Raw genomic sequence first — 17,167 nt, 5'->3', positions numbered from 1 at the left:
TGTCAGGCCGCTGCTTACTGGAGGGAGGAGGGGCGTGACCCCATGGGGCTGAGGCCCTACTGCCAGGCTCACAGGGCAGTGTCACCCACGGGGCGGGTGGCCTGTCCCAGCCAGCATGAGGCAGGGGGATGCTGCCTGTGTGTGCTTGTGTGGCCTTTAGCTTGGTCCCCTGAACCCCCACCAAGGTCCATGTCATTATCCCCACATTGTAGGTGAGAAGACAGAGTCACCCAAGGGGCTGGGTTGGAAGGGCAGGTCTGAGGCCAAGCACACAGGCTGTAGGGAGGAGAACGACCTACAGAGCCTGTGCAGGGGAGCTGCTCAGCCACAGCAGTGGTTGGGACAGAAGGAGGGTACGTGTCAGGCAGCGTGCTCTTGGACACCCCAATGTCAGACCCAAATAGCAGTGTCCAATGCCAGGTCCCCTCCGCCGCCTCCAGGCCTGCCGCTTCGCCCGGTCCCGCAGGGGCCGCAGCCAGCCCGCCTGCCGTCCATCCTGCGGCTGGAGATGACCGTGAGGGCCGCACACGTGTGCGCCCAGGTGCACGCAGACGTACAGGGCCCCGCGGCATAGGTGTCCTGCGTGTGTGTGGTGTGTGCAGGTGCAGCGTGTCGAGTGTGTGTGCTGCACACGTATGTGCGTGCCCCGAGCGTGCCACGCAGCTTGGTCCCTCCCCACAGGCGGCAGAGATCAGATCCCAGACCACCTCCTATAAACATCTGCCAGCGTTAAGACCACCCAGACCTCCTACTCCCCTCCAGGGGCATCGGTAGCCTCCCCCAGTTCCTCTGGGTGCCTACTGGGCACCCCCACACCTGAGCCCCGTGTCAGGTCCCCGGGGCACCCAGAGGCTAAGTAGGAACTGCTGCTGGCACATCTTTCGGGGCTCGCCCGCACACACCTGGTGCTGACCCAGCTTCAGAGGCCCATTTGGTTGTAGCCTTTCCTCCCTGCGCGCCCAGCTGTGCCCTCTGTCCCCAGAGGGAGGCACCTGCTGGGTCAAGAGCCCAGGCAGGGTGTGGGCAGAACCAGCCTCAGGGTCCCTGAAGTTTCTAGGCAACAGCCCAGCCCTGTTCTCAGACAAGCTGGGAGGCCACAGCCCCCACCCTGGGGCCCTCCCCACCCCAGCCACAGGATGGAGAGCAGGCGGGCTGGCTGGCCGCTGTCCTCTTGGCTGGTCTGCCCCCCGAGCCTGCAGGTGGAGCCACCCCTGCGGCCCACCCCTCACCCCTCACCCCCGGCTACTAAGAGTCCTCCCCAGGGCTGGAAGAGGTGTTTCTGTACCTACTCCTCGGGGCGCTGGCACCTCCCCCAGGCAGCTAGAGACCCCAGGGCCCTCTGGCGGAGAAGTCCTGAGTGTCCCTCCTCCTTTCCAGGAATGGGGTGGGTGCAAAGGGGCTTGGGCACAGGCAGGTAACAAGATCATGGTCAGTGGTTGCTCAGAGCCCGCCTGCCCAGGTCACTCAGCCAGAGAGCCTGTGGGTGGGTGACATCAGGATAAAAGAGTCCAAGGAGCACAAACCTACAGGGCCCAGGAAAGCAAGGGTGTCCCCAGGGGCCCCTGGGCTTGGCAGATGAGGACAGGTGAGGATTTTGCTAAGCAAATCCTCTGCCCTCCCCTGACCCAAGTCATCATATCAGGGCCCCCCCCCCCGGTTCTCTCATTTGCCATCCCTGCTGGAAGCTGCCACCTGCCATGCCAGGCCTGACTCTCCCGGGCCTCATGGCTCTCTCGGGCCTCGGAGCAGGCACCCCACTGTGCTTATCCCAGCAGCTCAGGATGCAAGGGGACTATGTGCTGGGCGGGCTCTTCCCCCTGGGCACGGCCGAGGATGCAGGTCTCGGCGACAGGACTCAACCCAGCGCCACCGTGTGCACCAGGTAGGAATGCCGTGTGCACCAGGTGGGGAGTGAGGGGTGACGAGGGTGGAGGTGGCTCAGGTCCGCGGTGCTCCTGAGTGGGGACGAGGTGTCGGCACCCGCAGCCCTGTGTGGCCCCAGGTTCTCGTCCCTTGGCCTGCTCTGGGCGCTGGCCATGAAGATGGCTGTGGAGGAGATCAACAACGGGTCTGCCCTGCTGCCGGGGCTGCACCTGGGCTACGACCCCTTTGGCACGTGTTCAGAGCCCGTGGTGGCCATGGAGCCCAGCCTCATGTTCATGGCCAGAGCGGGCAGCTGCGACGTTGCCGCCCACTGCAATTACACGCAGTACCAGCCCCGTGTGCTGGCTGTCACCGGACCCCACTCACCCGAGCGCGCCCTCGTCCCCGGCAAGTTCTTCAGCTTCTTCCTCAGGCCGCAGGTGCGCCCCCCACCCACCCCCACTGGCCCTGCCCGCAGGAGCCCCGCATCAGGAGCTGCCTCCCGGTCACTGCAGGTCAGCTACGGTGCCAGCACTGACCGGCTGAGCAACCGGGAGATCTTCCCGTCCTTCTTCCGCACGGTGCCCAGCGACCGCGTGCAGGCAGTGGTGACGGTGGAGCTGCTGCAGGAGCTCGGCTGGAACTGGGTGGCCGCCGTGGCAGTGATGAGGACGGCCGGCAGGGCCTGAGCCTCTTCTCCAGCCTGGCCAGCGCCAGGGGCATCTGCACTGCGCACGCGGGCAGCCTGCGGCTGGGCACCGTCCAGGACCTGCTGCACCAGGTGAGCCAGAGCAGAGTGCGGGTGGTGGTGCTGTTCTCTGCCCATGCCGCCCGCACCCTCCAGCTACAGGCTCTCGCCCAAGGTGTGGGTGGCCAGTGAGGCCTGGCTGACCTCGGACCTGGTCATGACACTGCCCGGCATGGCTGAGGTGGGCACCGTGCTCGGCTTCCTACAGCAGGGCGCCCCGATGCCCGAGTCCCCATCCTACGTGTGGACCCGCCTGGCCCTGGCTGCCGACCCCGCCTTCTGCGCCTCCTGGACGCTGAACAGCCGGGCCTGGAGGAGCACGTGGTGGGGCCACGCTGCCCCCAGTGTGACCACATCACGCTGGAGAACATATCTGCGGGGCTGCTGCACCACCAGACCTTCGCTGCCCACGCGGCCGTGTACGCCGTGGCCCAGGCCCCCCACAACACGCTGCTCTGCAATGCCTCAGGCTGCCCCCGCAGGAGCCTGTGCAGCCCTGGCAGGTGAGGGCGGGGAGCCCCCCGGCACTCCCGAGAAGGAGCTTCAGCGGGGAGTGTGCGCTGGAGGCAGCTACTGGCCCAGCGCCCCCGACTGGCTCCAACCCACCCACCAGCTCCTGGAGAACATGTACAACACGAGCTTCCGCGCTCGCGGCCTGGAGCTGTGGTTCGATACCAGCGGGAACGTGAACATGGACTATGACCTGAAACTGTGGGTGTGGCAGGACCCGACGCCCAAGCTGCACACTGTAGGAGCCTTCGATGGCCGCTGGAGCTCTGGCAGTCCCAGCTGTCCTGGCACACGGCTGGGGACCAGGTGAGCCCCAGCTGTGCTCCCCCCGGCCACGAACAAGTTCTGGTTCTGCCGGGGCAGGGGCTGCGGGGGGGACCATCCCCAGGTCTGGGCAGTGCACCCGGCTGAGCACAACCTGAGCCCCAAGGCCCCGTGCCAGGCACCCGTGTCCCAGGGCTCCCGGCAGTGCCGGGAGGGCCAGGTGTGCCGAGTGAAGGGCTTCCACTCCTGCTGTTACGACTGCGTGGGCTGCAAGGCTGGCAGCTACCAGCGCAGCCCAGGTGAGCCCCTCTCCCAGGCCTGCACAAGTTGAGGACGGGGGGGCGGGCAGAGACCCACGGGGCCTCGTGTCCCGGCTCCAAGGCCAACTCTGAGGCCAGAGCAAGTGGGGGGCAGTGAGGCCGAGGAGCCCGTGCCCCCCCCCCAGGGTCCCCTCTTTGCTCCCACACCATAGATGACCTCCTCTGCACCCAGTGTGACCAGGACCAGTGATCCCCAGACCGGAGCACACGCTGCTTCCCCCGCAGGCCCACGATCCTGGCGTGGGGGGAGCCAGCGTGCTGGTACTGCTTATACTGCTGGGTCTGGCGCTGGGCCTGGCGCTGGCGGCCCTGGGGCTCTTCATCTGGTACTGGGACAGCCCGCTGGTTCAGGCCTCAGGCGGGCCACGGGCCTGCTTTGGCCTGGCCTGCCTGGGCCTCGTCTGCCTCAGCGTCCTCCTGTTCCCCGGCCAGCTGCCTGTCCTAGCAGCCCCTGCTCCACCTTCCTCGCTGGCTGCCTGAGCACACTCTTCCTGCAGGTGGCCCAGATATTTGTGGGTTCGGAGCTGCCACCCAGCTGGGCAGAGCAGCTGCGTGGCTGCCTGCAGGGGCCCCGGGCCTGGCTGGTGGTGCTGCTCGCTCTGCTGGCGGAAGCGGCACTGTGTACCTGGTACCTGGCGGTCTTCCCGCCGGAGGTGGTGACGGACTGGTGGGTGCTGCCCACACGGCGCTGGTGCATGCCGCGTGCGCTCCTGGATCAGCTTTGGCCTGGCGCATGCCAATGCCACGCTGGCCCTCCTCTGCTTCCTGGGCACTTTCTTGGTGCAGAGCCGGCCAGACCACTGCAACGGCGCCCGCGGCCTCACTTTTGCCATGCTGGCCTACTTCGTCACCTGGATCTCCTTTGTGCCCCTCTTTGCAAATGTGCACGTGGCCCACCAGCCCACTGTGCAGATGGGCGCCATCCTCCTCTGCGCCCTGGGCATCCTGGCCACCTTCCACCTGCCCAAGTGCTACCTGCTGTTGCGGCGGCTGGAGCTCAACACCCCTGAGTTCTTCCTGGGAGATGATGCTGGAGGGCGGGGCAGCAGTGGTACCGGGGGGAAGGAGACTCGGGGCAAAAACAAGTGACCCCTGACCCAGTGACCTCACCCAGTGAACCCAGACTTAGTTGAGATTCCCCCAAACCAAGTTCCTATGAAGCAACCCCCAGACTGTACCCCAGCTGCTGAGACCACCCCAGCTGTGGATCCTGACTGCAGGCTGACTGCTGACCTTGACACCACAGTGATCCTCAGGCCTGCAGCATTCACGAAGGGCCTCACACCCACCTGGGGCCTGAGAGCAGCTCTGTATCTGTCCTAGCCAAGCCTTGGCCAGGGCCAACCCAGGTGATCCAGCCCCACTGTTCCAGAAAGAGGCCCATAAAAAGGTTCCTTGGGGCTCCTGTAGCTCCTGCCGAGAGCTCAGGAAAGCCCCCAGTCAGATCACTTGAAGTCCAAGCTGGGCATTACTTGCCTGGCCAGGCCCAGCCTGGAGCCTCCAGCCCGCACCCCATCCAAGCATCACAGGGAAGGGAGGTTGGTGGGTGATGGGAGCTGTTCTGACCCCTTTGCAGGGACATGTGACTGATCGTGGGCCCGAGTGGGACGGGAATGATGAGCAGAGCACAGGCCTCCTTGCGGGGGGGGGGAGGGGGGATGGGGCGCACACCCAACCTCCTCCTCTCTCCGTGGCCGGGCCCGAGCGCGTAAAATGGGGTCAGATGGCCACCAGCACCGTGGACAGAGTCCTGGGGGTCAGCACCAAGGCCAGCATCCACAGCCAAGACCCCTGGAGCCAGGAGCTAGCACCACGGACAGAGGACCAGCCGCCAAGGACCCCGCCGGCAACCAGCACGGGGGACAGAGCCTGGCGCTGACCAGGGACCCAGAGGACAGCCGCACCCCAGCCTTCTAAGGTACCCGGCAGAAGAGAAGAGACACAGGCCACACATCAGTCCCATAAAATTAAATGCTTTTTAGTCTTTAAAATAGCATTTACACAGAAGCAGCTCTATTAACTATCTGGACGGACACTCCGACTTGATACATATCTACAGCGCAGATGTGTGCAGGCCAGAGACGCCAGGAAGGAAGCGGCGTGAGTGGGTGGGCAGTCACCCGAGGACAGCAAGGAGGGGTGGGCTGGCTACCCCCTCTTCCCCACACCCTGCCCCTGCAGCAGCTGTGTGCACCCGGGCCCCTTGCCCCTTGTCACATCCCCACCACCACCAGCTGAAGCACGTCCCCTCCCATCTTCCCCTCACCAACCCTTCCCACTTTCCGACAGGACCTGTGTCCCTGCATTAAGTCTGAGACCCGGTGGGGGGTGGGGGGCAGCTGACCTGGCCACCACCTCCCCCAGAGCACACAAGGCCAGGCAATAAATAAATAAATTAGATCCCTACCCCGGACGTCCACAGAGGGGCCTGGGGGCTCCGATTCCCCCTTCGGGAAGGGCCAACCCAGCCCAGGCAAGAGTGGTGGGGCCTATGACTTGGGCCAACAGGGGGCCCAGGCCCAGCAGCCTCTTCTCAGCTTAGTCTGGGGCCCTGTGCACAGCTCTGTAGGCACGTGGGGGTCCCTGAGGCACACCCCAAGGGCACAGGGTCTGCACGGACACAAGCTGCTCCGGACAGGAATGGACGGACTGCCAAACTGAGACCACGGTGGCCTGGGCTGCCCTCAGCTCCTCGCCCAGCCCGCTCCCGCTCTCCATCCAGGCCCGTGCCCCGACACGACCCCTCGTGTGCAGGCAAGCACAGGCTCGCTTGACCCAGGACAGCCACCAGTAAGGCAAGCCCACAGAAGCCCCAGAGGCGGTGCCCTCCTGCAGGAGCGGGTAGGACCACCGGCTCTCCCACTGTGGGGCCGAGCTGAAGGCACTCTCTCCTCAGTCACATGATGTCAACGAAAAACTCACAGGGGTTCCCCATGGCCTTCTGGAAGGACTGGCGGCTGCCTGTCAGCTCTGGGGGGACAGCGGCCAGCTCCCGGACGGGCGGCCCCCCCGGCGGGCCCCCCCCCACCGAGTACGCCTTTGCTAAGGGATACGATGGGGGGAGCCCCGGGGCGGCCACCGAGCCCCGGCTGAGCTGACTAGCTGGACGATCCCGACAGCCGCTGCCCCCAACCCCGCCCGGCGCCGTGTGGTCTGACTCGCTGCCGCTGCCCCCGGCTCCAGCCGCCCGGCGCTCCTTCTCACGGCCCAGTGCCCGCCGGCTGCTCCCGCCGGCGCTCTGGGTGGACCCACTGCTTTTGCTTCCTGGAGTCAAGGACAGGGAGAGGAATGAGATGGTCAGTGTCAGGCCACGTCACTTCCAGGACGACCAGCCATTGCCAGGGCAACCAGGGGCAGAACCTGGTAGTCTCAAGCAGGGCGGGTGTGGGGGGGGGCAGCCATGCAGACAGGAGAGCAGGGCTGGCCCCACTCCGAGAAGCGAGAACAGCTGCAGCAGGCCGGGGGGCGGGGGCGGGCAGTGGCAGGCAGGCAGGGACACTCTGGGGCCAGCTCAGTGCCCCCCATCTCACCCCAATGCCTGATCTTGCAGCTGAGAGCCTGACGCACAAGTGAGGCCCTGTGTGCCCGGTGCTCCCGTCGGCCATCCTGGGCATCCCCCCCACCCCCAAGACCCACCTTCCGTCCAGCCCCAAGGCCCTGGCCAGCTACTCAGCTCAGCCCCCGTCCTGGGCTCCCAGGAAGAGCGGGGAGCCTGAGAAGGCCAGCTGGCTGGGAACATGCCGAGAGGGACGCCGGGCAGGACCCTGGCTTACCGGCCCGGAGGGTCCACTCCGCTAGTCCTTCAGTCTAAGGCTTGCTCAGCACAAAGCAAGGGATAGCACGAGTTACACAGCAGGCCCGGCCCGGACACCCATTCCCACCTACGGCGCACGCGGCCACCAGCTGGGCCTGTCCAGGGTCCACAGGCGCCCAGCAACAGCTTCCCCTGGGGCACCGCTGCCCTCTGACCTGCTCTCCTCTCTCTCCCATCCCTGTCTGGGTTCACTGGGCTAGCTGCCTGACCTCGGCCCCCTGGCCTCAGTGACACTGACAGCCTCAGGCCAGTCCTCCAAGTCCCCTCCTCAGGGACGCCCCTCGATCCTCCGGCTCAGCTCTCCACACATCCCAGGGTGGGTCCACAGCTGTCTGTGGGACTGTCCACCTCCAGCTCCCGGCCGGGCTGCAGGTGCTGGGGGCAGTGTCTGTCCTCCACCGTGGCCTGGGGCCTCTCTGCCATCTCCTGGCCTTTTGCTTCCGCTGCACCGGGAACACCAGCACCCCCCAACACACACACACACACCCCGAAGTCTGCAGGGCTCTCCCCATCCCCCTGAACCACTCACCCCTTCCAGAAGGAGCTCACCCAGGGCCTCGACACAGAGCAGGGAGGAGCGCGTGGGGCAGAGGGGGTGGGCACACAGGGCAGAGCCAGGCGGCGGGGACAGCGGGGAGCTGGGCGCCCAGCAGGCTCTCACCTTCACTCTGCTGACTCCCAGCACTGCCGCTGCCATAGCTGAAGCCAGGGTCCTGGTATGCAGGTGGGAAGCAGGGCGGGGGGCCCGGGTACTGGTAGGGGTAGCCCTGACCCAGGGGCCAGGGGGCGGCCGGATGAGGCAGTGGGGCCAGCGTGTCCTGATCCGAGGCCCCACTGGAGCCGCTGTTGAGGTTCAGGGCTGCGAGATCTGGTGGGAGGGGAGGGTGGGTGAGGGCAGTGTGGGCAGGCCCTCTGGGGATCCCCGCCCCCCAGCCCCCACTCACTGCTGCACAGGTCCCCGAAGACGTAGTAGCACTGCTCCGAGAAGGTGATCTTGTTGACCGTGTGCCGCAAGAAGCCGCGCTTCAGCATGCTGCTGGCGTACTTGCGAGCCTCGCGCCTTTCCTTGAAGCCCTCCACGTGTGTGTACAGCCAGTCCACCACGTCCGCCCCTGGCCCGGAGCACGCATCAGGGCACAGAGCCCGGGGGGCGCACCCGCCCACCCGGAGCCAGCCCGGCGGGCCCCTCACCAATGACGGCATTGGCGATGGTGATCTTGAGCCACATGCGGTCACGGATCTCCAGGCCCGAGTCTGGCAGCTGCATGACGCGCACCACGGCGCCCATGTCGCTCTTCACCGTCAGAGGTGCCTCCTCCAGCTCTGTAAGGCACAGCCCCCCCCTCAGCCCTGCGCAGCCGAGGGCAGGGGGAGGCCTTGGGATGGGCTGCAGGCCCCGCTGCGGCAGCCCAGCTGAGCCCAGGCTCCAGGTCGGGTCTGTGGTCCTGGAGCCCAGACCGTGAGGCCATCCGGTGACCGCAGGGTCCAATCCCACCACAGGATGGACCCTCACAGCAGCGGGGAGCAGGGGTGGGTCGGGGGGGGTTGAATCTTTGTCCCCTACCCCTGCAGATGCTTCATCAGGATCTTGGGCCCAAACCCAGGTGAGGCCACCCCCACCCTGAGCCCCACGGGGAGAGGCCTCTTCCCCCCTCCCCGTCCGCCAGCTCAGGGCTGTTAGTCGTGTTAGCCGCAGGAAAGCCGGGTGGGGGTCACCCGCGTGCACTGCCTCTCCTCCCCAGGAGAAAGGGGCCCCAGGGCTGGCCTGGCCCGTCTAGGCAACTTTCAGTCCCAGCACACAGACAGCCGGCTGGAAGGAGGGTGTGCGTGAGGGCAGACACGTGTGTTGGTGCTGGGTCCGACGCACACATGTCAGCAGCGTCCATCCACGTGTGCGCGCTGGCCACACAGCCACACGAGTGCGACCGTGCGGGGCGGGCACTTCGGCCAGGCCCCTCGCCCTGGGGCCTCAGTTCCCTGCTCTCCTGAGCTGCCACTTACGTGGGGCGCCGGGCACGGAGCTGGTTAGTGAGGAGGAGCTGGTGCGCGTGATGCCGCTGGAGCAGGGGCTCGTACCGTAGTGGGGCAGGGCTCCAGTCAGCGCCGCCGTGTGGGACAGCCAGGCGGCAGGGTCGATGGGCCGCACCGGGTCAGCTGGGTGGCCGCCGGGTGGTAACGGATGGACAGACAAACAGACGGATGCATGGTAGCGCACGATGGAGCGCGGGGGCACAGAGGAAAGGACCTTCAGGCTGGGCGGGCGCCCTCAACCCCCCCCCCCAGGAGCCCTGCAGGGTCACTCACCCCTCGGGACGGTGAAGTAGCTCCGGGGGGTCGGGTCCCAGCATTTGGCTACCGTGAGGCTGATGGGCCTGTGGGGTGCAGCAGGTCACACGGGCGAGGCCCCATGGGGCCCCGCCCCATGCCGCCCACCCGCCATGCCTCACCCCGTCTGGGACACGATCTCCCGCAGCACCCGCACCGCGTCGTCATTGCTCATGTTCTCGAAGTTGACGTCATTCACCTGGGGGGCGAGGGGTTCAGCGCGGCGGGGCAGGGGTGCCGGCCCCTCGGCCCCCCAGTCCCTCCCCATAGCCCCGCACCTGCAGCAACATGTCGCCCGGCTCGATGCGCCCGTCGGCCGCCACGGCCCCGCCCTTCATGATGGAGCCGATGTAGATGCCGCCGTCCCCCCGCTCGTTGCTCTGGCCCACGATGCTGATGCCCAGGAAGTGGTGCCTCTCTGCAGGGGCGAGGGGTGAGCAGGTGCCTGCTGTGGGGGTGCACCCCACCCAGGGACCCCGCACCCCACGGGGGACCCCAGTGAGGCCTCACCCATGTTGAGAGTGACGGTGATGATGTTCAGGGACATGGTGGAGTCCGTGATGCTGCTGAAGGAGGAAGCCTGCGGAGGGACGCGAGTGAGGGGACGGAGGCAGGGGCTTCACCGGGGCGGACCCCACCCCACACCTGGCTACCCCCTACACCACCTACACGGTCCGCCTGCCGCATGCGCTGCTTCCGCCGCCGGCGCTTGTGTTTTCGGATGAGCCGGGAGGACGTGCTCTGCTCCGTGGAGCTGCTCAGTCTGGGGGGCATGAAGGTCAGGGGCCAGGCCAGAGGCTGCAGGGCTGCGGCAGGGTGGAGAGCAGGGCACCCCACCCCCCCACACACACACACACAAGACAGGGAGCGCACAGGATGGGCGTCGGGTGCTGTGGGACACAGAGCTGGGGTAGAGCTGGCTCAGGAGAAGGCTCAGCTCCGGGCGGAACACGGCCCTACGCACACGACACGTGCGAACCCCACAGCTACGTGCAGCTGTGCTCAGCCAAAACGGAGACACGAACACCGAGGAGGCCAGCACGTGCGTGCACACACGCCTGTTCCACAGCACGCGTGCACACGCCCGTCCACGTCCACACGCCCGTGGACTCACAGCCCCCACACACCTGCACGCCCGTACGTGACGTGACGGCGTGCACATCTGTTCCTACGCACGCCCACGCGCACGTGCGTGCACACCTGTTACACTCGTACACACATCTGGATGTGAGTCCACGCACACCTGTGCACATACCTCGGGGCACACCCACCCACGCGTACCTGTCACACCTGCGCACACGCATCTGCACGCACACACACCCACGCACCGGCTTGTGTTGTCATCCTCGTCCGAGTCAATGAAGCTACTGGACTCAAGTTCGCTGCTCAGCACGGTGGACGCACTGTCGGGGGGCAGCCCCAGGTCTCGCCGCCGGTCCCCCCTTGGGTGCCCATTGGTCCGGGCAGCTGTGGGGACAGCAAGAAGGGAGCTGGCTGTGGGGTCGCCTGTGTGGCCTCAAGCACCAACTGACCTGGGAGCCGGCCAGGTGACTGTGGGGCTGCTGGGGGGGTCCCTGGGGTCCTGGGCAGACAGGCCTAGGACCTCTACTCTGGGACCCCCATTGGTGGGGGGGCAGTAACTGGGAGTAGGCAGGGTCATAGGGTGCACCATGGGGCCCGGGCAAGTCTAGGGTGCGGCCTCATTACCCTCTTCGCGGTTCCGGCGTCGGGCTCGCTCCCGCCGGTGGCTGACCAAAGACTCCGTGCCAGTCTCATTGTCCATCCCGTCGCGGCTGCTGGCTACATTAGGGCTGTGCCCACAAGATGGGGTGGGCTGGGGCAGGCTGGGCCACCCACACTGCGTGCGACACCCTCCCAGCTCCTTGCCTCCTCTCCCACCCACTCACCTGCCCAGACTGGGCCTCTCTGCCCGCCCCTCCTCCACTGACCAGTTTCTACTGACCACGGGTCCCTGGTTAGTCGCCCCTTCCCCCAACAGGCCTGGTAGGCAGCAGGCCCCTCAGGACCACCAGGCTCAGCCCCCCACACACAGTCCTTACTGGAAGGAGGGGGGCCGGGAGTCCCCGATGCCGCCCGTTCTTTCAAGAGGTGGGGGCAGGTCTGTGTGGCCATCAGTGCTCTGAGAGCCTGCATCTGAGTGTGCGCCCTCGGCCAGGACCAGCTGCAGAGGACAGGAATGGCTCAGGGACACCGCCAGCCTGCAGGCCCAGCCCCCACCCACCCACATGGGTTCAGCCCAGCCCAGCCCCCACCCTAGCCAAGCATCCTCTGCCAACACCCCATGGACTCACCCAGGAGACCACACGACCATTGAAGCAGGGCAGCTTGGCATTATCGTCGGAGATCTCCTCCTTCACCACCCTGTGGGCAGACAGTGCCGTGAGACCACCTGCACGAGGGACGGCTCCCACCGGTGGGCCCTGGAGGGAAGAGCTCCCCATATTCTTGTCCAGGGTGCATGCCAGCCAAGGCCATCCAACCACATGCCCAGATATCCGTCTGTGTGGATGCCCCTGCCTGGCGCAATCCCTTCCTGGGGACCCTTGCCATCCTCCTGCAGACCACTTCCAGGGCCCAGGTCAGAGGGAGGGCCAAACTCCAGACCCTCGAGCAGCAGAGGGTCACCTCCTGTAACACCCTATAATGCAAGTACCTGCCTTGCTCTGTGTCTACGTGCCCCACAGAGTGTGGATCCATGACAGCAGGGCTCTGCCTGGCTTCTTCCCTCCACCTCCCCACCCCCCAAACCTGGCCCCAACCCAGAACAGGGCCCGGTTCACAGCAGGCCTCGATACACACGTGAGGACAATCAGACCACGTGAACACAGGCAGACTAAGATGGGACTGCATGCAGACCCGTACGTGCACACGGAAGGCAGGCCACTGCCCTCCTGCCCCGTCCACCTGGCCGAGGAGACAGAAGCAGACCCCACTCTCTACAACGGCCCAACTCAAGGCCTGAAAGGACAGCCAGGCACAGGGCTGCGGGGCCCACGGAGAAGCCCCAGCCCCAGAGGCCAGCAAACCCCAGCAGCCACACGCCCCGCATCCAGCCCCTGGCTGGCGTCTTGGTGCCGCCCCCAGTTAGGTCGGTTTGGGGGTGGGGAAGGTACCCAGGCAGGACCCAGAGAGCCAAAGCAACGCGAACTGGGAGGGAAGCCGACGATGCCGTGCTCAGACACAGGTGGGGGATGGGTCAGCTGTCCGATTCAAAGGCCTGAGGAGGACAGCGGCCAGCACGGTTCGCAGGGGCCGCCGGGGAGGGGCCGTGGGGCAGGGCGGGCAGTGGTTATGGCCCAGACGCACCCCACACTGTGGCCCCCTTGAGGCCCAGGGATCAGGGCAGGCAGGGCCAGGCCTGCAGCAGGAGGCACCCCGATGCCCTACCCCGCGGGAGCCCAGCCCTGCCCAACACGGCGGGATTTCCACACCCGGGACTCGGGCCCAGGAGAAAAACAGGAGCCAGGAGAACCGGCAGGAAGCAGCCTTGTGACCTGTTGAGCCTGGACGCCTGGACTCTGCCAGTCCTGGGCAGCAACAGGAGGCCTCCACAGAGCGGGCATCCCGTACTCCCCCAGGGGAGCAAGGCCCAGGTCCACCACCCCCCACCCAGGCCTCAGAGGACAGAAAAGACAGGGCCAGCCAGGGCAGGAGGGGGCACGTGGCCCGCACCCTGCAGCAGCCCCTCAGACACACCCCCGGCATGCCAGCCACACAGGGGCAGCGAGGTGGGCACCCAACAGGAAGAGAAGCCCCCGTGTCTGCTGCCCTGACTTACGCAGGCATCACAGCCCCACAGAACTGAACTCCCCGGGGAGGCCGGGACCCAGCCCGGCGCTCAGCTGAAGTCCCCGCAAGAGGGGCCACCACGGGAAGACCTGAGGGGCCCAGCACCACCTGGGGCCCTGCCAGCCGCAGCCGACTGCCAGCCGTGCAGCAAGCCCTCCTGGGGGCCCGGCAGGCGAGAGCACGTCTCTGAGTGAAAGCAGCAACCGAGACTCGGGAGGGACCCGATTCCTGTTTCTCAGCCCGGGTGGCCCAGCCTCCTCTGCCATTCCCAAGCCCCCGCCCTTTCTGACTCACCCCCAGGCAGGCAGAGGAGCTCCCCAGCCCTCACACCACAGGGCCCACCTGGCCCCCCCAGGGCTGGACTGCCCACCTGGCCAGCGCCTCCAGATGACCAATCACCCAGGGCTGCCCGAGCCTCTGTGCCCCCTACCCCTGCATAAATGAGCCCCCAGGGCCCAGAGTCCCTGCTCCCCTGCCCCGCCCCCAGCCTGAGGAACCCAAGTCCCCCAACCCAGCACGACAGGACATCCTGCCCTCCATCTGAAGCCTGGGCACCAAGACCCCCACCCAGCTAGGCCAAGACAGCCAGGAGGGGAGGGTAGGGGGCGCCAGCGCCTCCAGAACAAGGGCGCAGGTGCTCTCCTCAGGAAGCCCATCGCTGGCCAGCATAATCTCCGGGAGCTACAGGCAAGGGCAGGGGAGGCCTCACTGGAGCCTGGGGGAAATGCCTCCAAACCGTTCTGGGGTTCCCTCCTGGGCCAGGCCTCACCAGGTGGAAGAGCAGACCTCGGAAGCAGTCTCCACCGACCCTGAGGGGTGGCCACCCAGGGGCACCCCCACTGGCATCATGCTCCCAACCTCAGAATTCCTGGCGAGATCCCGGTTAACCTCAAACTTGTGGCTCTCCGGCCCCGCCCGCCCGCCGCCCCCGCAGACTCGCCCTGGCAAGGAATCTGCTCAGAGCAGGGCCCTTAGAGCCAAGCACAGCCACAGGGGGACCCCCAGGACTCCCAGAGGCCAGAGCATGCCACAGGGCAACCCTTGCCAGTGGGTCCCCAGAGGCACAGGGTTCCCCCACTAGACCTCCCCTCCACGAAGCAGGACGATGGCAGAGCAAGCTCATACATGACAGGGGAGATCTCTAAGAGACCCCCCTTGTGCCCCCACAAGTCAGGGATCCTCAGCTCCCACCATGCCTTTGGCTGCCTCTCCCCCCCCCCCCCCGCCTCCTGACCCTAGAGCTCCCCCAGGCTGAAGCTCTGCAGGCTCCAGGGCAAGCGGGTCCCAGCCATCTACACCCCGCCACGAGCTCCAAAGGTACCTGTCTAGACTCTCCCAACACCACTGGGGGCACTGACCCCAGACAGACCGGCTGCAAAGGGCAGAGTGGGCACTCACCCAGGCAGGCTGGGTCAGGCCCAGCCCCCACCCCCTGCCCTGCAGCCCTCACATGGCCCACAGGCAGGTGGCTTCAGAGACCGGAACTCCTGGCCCAGAGATGGAGGGACCAGGGCCACTGCCAGGCAGATGAGCTAAGTGCCAAGTCTAGCCAGGCCTGGAATCAGCAAGGCAGCCCTGATATCAAGGGACTCCGACCTCTGCCTCACAGTCTAAAAGCTGGGCCCAGACTCCTCCCTGCACCACCGCTCACCAAAGCCAAAGCCTGGCACCACCGCACCAACCCGCCATAGACCCAGGGACCTTCCCCAGCTTTGCCGTGACCTGCATGGGAAAAGTGGGAGGTAGGCACGGGACCCCCCACCCACTTGGCCAAAGATGGGAGTGGGACCCGGCCCAGAGCAGGTGGCCGTGGCCACACCTCAGACTCCCCTTTCCCTTACTAGGTGGCCAACTATGGCCAGGAACGGAGGCTCGGGGTACTCAAGGCCTGGCAGTGGGATGGTAGGTTGGGGCAGCAGGCCCAGGCTCACCAGGGTGGTCCTCACAGCCCCTGATCTGAGGGTACCCCTCTCATGGTGGGGCCGGGCTGCTCCCCAGCCCACCCAGGGTTGCGGAGAACACACGCTCCCTCTCTGCCTCTCCCTAGTGGTGGTGGAGAACAAGAAAGTCTAATTGTCCAAACTTCCCTCAGGCCCCCCAGAGAACTGCTGAATGGCCCCAGCTTGACCTGACCTGGGGCTGCCCAGGGTCCATGCAAATCAGAGAATCCAGGAAATGGCCTCAATGTCAAAGTCCCGAGACACAGTCACACACAAGGACACAGACTCCCTGAGGGCGGCCAGGCACACCTGCTCAGCCCATGAGGCCTCTGAGTAACCACCCCCCACAGCATTGCTGAGCTGGGGACTCAAGTTACCCATGGCTGTGCTGGGTCAGGCCTCGGACAGAGCTTCAAGCGGACAGCCAGCCTCCAGCTCACTGTCCCAGAGGCCCTGCCCAGTGCAGGCGGGAAGTCCCCTCAGCCAAGACAGCCACCACTAAGGCTGGACATGGGGACACTGACCCAGAGGCTGCTGGAGTCAGCAGATGGCCCAGGCTGCTCCCAGGAACCCAAGTACTATGTGGCTCAACAAGAATAGGGACCCAACAGACAGCAACCCTCAGGCAGGGGCAGGTGGAGTGACAACCCATAGTCCCCAGTGATCCTTGATCTCTGCCCTATCCTCAGGACCCTGGAGGAGGGATCCAGAGAGAAGCTGTCTTGAGCCTCTGAAAACTTCTGCAGACTCCAACAGACAAATCTGTGCCCGTTGAGATCACCTCATTTCCCCCATACTAACTACAGTGGACCCACTAGGCGGCTACGACCCTGCCCCCATCCCTTACCTTCCCCCCTGACACTCCTCTGACTCCAGGCGCCATGAATCACAAGCCTTCCAGGTCAGCCCTATAAGCACCTGCTCTCCACAGAAGGGAGGCAGTGGGACCCTGAGTCTGACAAGTGCCAAGGTGGGACTTCAGTTCACCCTTGGCCACGGACCTTGACCACCCGCAAGTCAAACACACTCTGCCACACAGGCCCAGGCCCAGAGTGGGTGGAGAAACCAGGACCCTCGCCTCCCCACCGTCCAGCGCTCTCAGGCTCCTGGACAGGCAGCCAGGGCCCCATGCGTCCCCAGCTCAGGGCACAGCCAGGTTGGACGCACAGCACCCCCGGGGAGCGGAGGCACTGCCCCGGTGACAGTCCCAAGATTCCCCAAGACCCTGCCCGGGCGCGGACAGGTGCGGACACCCGTCCTCGCGCACAGGCCCCCACGGCCCACTGACCCGAAGTCCTGGTCCATGGACTTGAAGAAGAATTTGTAAGCGTGCACGGGCCGGTTGCTGAGCACATTCTTGAAGTCGGCCAGCGTGACGCGCTCGGGCGCCACGGGCAGCTTGACCAGGTACGGCGTCTCCTCTTCATCCATGTGATAGATGATCTTGGTCTCCGCCATGGCGCGGCGGCGGCGCGGGGCCTGCGCGGCGCTCCCGGCCCGGCCCGGGGCTCGGACGCCGGCGCCTCCCCGCTGCCGGCCTGCGCCCCGCCCGCCCGCCCGCCCGCCGCTCCCC

General features: G+C 66.2%; 2 protein-coding genes across 4 annotated transcripts; one reads left to right on the top strand and one right to left on the bottom strand.

Moving 5' to 3' along the window:
* The first annotated feature begins 20 nt into the window (after positions 1-20).
* TAS1R3 (taste 1 receptor member 3) lies at positions 21-5,669 on the top strand. The gene is given in 15 exon segments (XM_078073931.1): positions 21-1,882; positions 2,003-2,303; positions 2,379-2,520; positions 2,523-2,703; positions 2,705-2,895; positions 2,898-3,083; positions 3,086-3,114; positions 3,225-3,378; positions 3,381-3,427; positions 3,564-3,684; positions 3,858-3,956; positions 3,959-4,136; positions 4,138-4,170; positions 4,172-4,390; positions 4,392-5,669. Coding segments are annotated over 15 exon segments (2,469 nt in total). The 5' UTR covers positions 21-1,697; the 3' UTR covers positions 4,795-5,669.
* Positions 5,663-17,142, bottom strand: DVL1 (dishevelled segment polarity protein 1). Of its 3 annotated transcripts, XM_078073928.1 has the most exons (16): positions 16,883-17,142; positions 12,157-12,226; positions 11,905-12,026; positions 11,552-11,655; positions 11,173-11,311; positions 10,514-10,607; positions 10,355-10,424; positions 10,123-10,262; positions 9,967-10,043; positions 9,824-9,891; positions 9,521-9,673; positions 8,711-8,842; positions 8,464-8,631; positions 8,181-8,387; positions 7,479-7,518; positions 6,830-6,969 (listed from the first exon to the last, which is right to left on the bottom strand). In XM_078073928.1, exons 1-15 carry the CDS (start codon positions 17,050-17,052, stop codon positions 7,508-7,510), a joined length of 1,725 nt encoding a protein of 574 aa, XP_077930054.1. In that variant the 5' UTR covers positions 17,053-17,142; the 3' UTR covers positions 6,830-6,969; positions 7,479-7,507. The 3 variants fall into 3 exon arrangements, with proteins under 3 accessions (XP_077930053.1, XP_035945565.1, XP_077930054.1); XM_078073927.1 differs by lacking the exon at positions 7,479-7,518 and having other exon boundaries at positions 5,663-6,969; XM_036089672.2 differs by lacking the exon at positions 7,479-7,518 and having other exon boundaries at positions 5,663-6,969; positions 9,596-9,673.
* Positions 17,143-17,167: the final 25 nt, after the last annotated feature.

The sequence above is a fragment of the Halichoerus grypus genome, chromosome 5 (genome assembly GCF_964656455.1).
Source record: "Halichoerus grypus chromosome 5, mHalGry1.hap1.1, whole genome shotgun sequence".
NCBI classification, from domain to species: Eukaryota; Metazoa; Chordata; class Mammalia; order Carnivora; family Phocidae; genus Halichoerus; species Halichoerus grypus.
The sequence above is the reverse complement of the archived record's forward strand: the minus strand, read 5'-3'. Positions and strand labels throughout refer to the sequence as shown.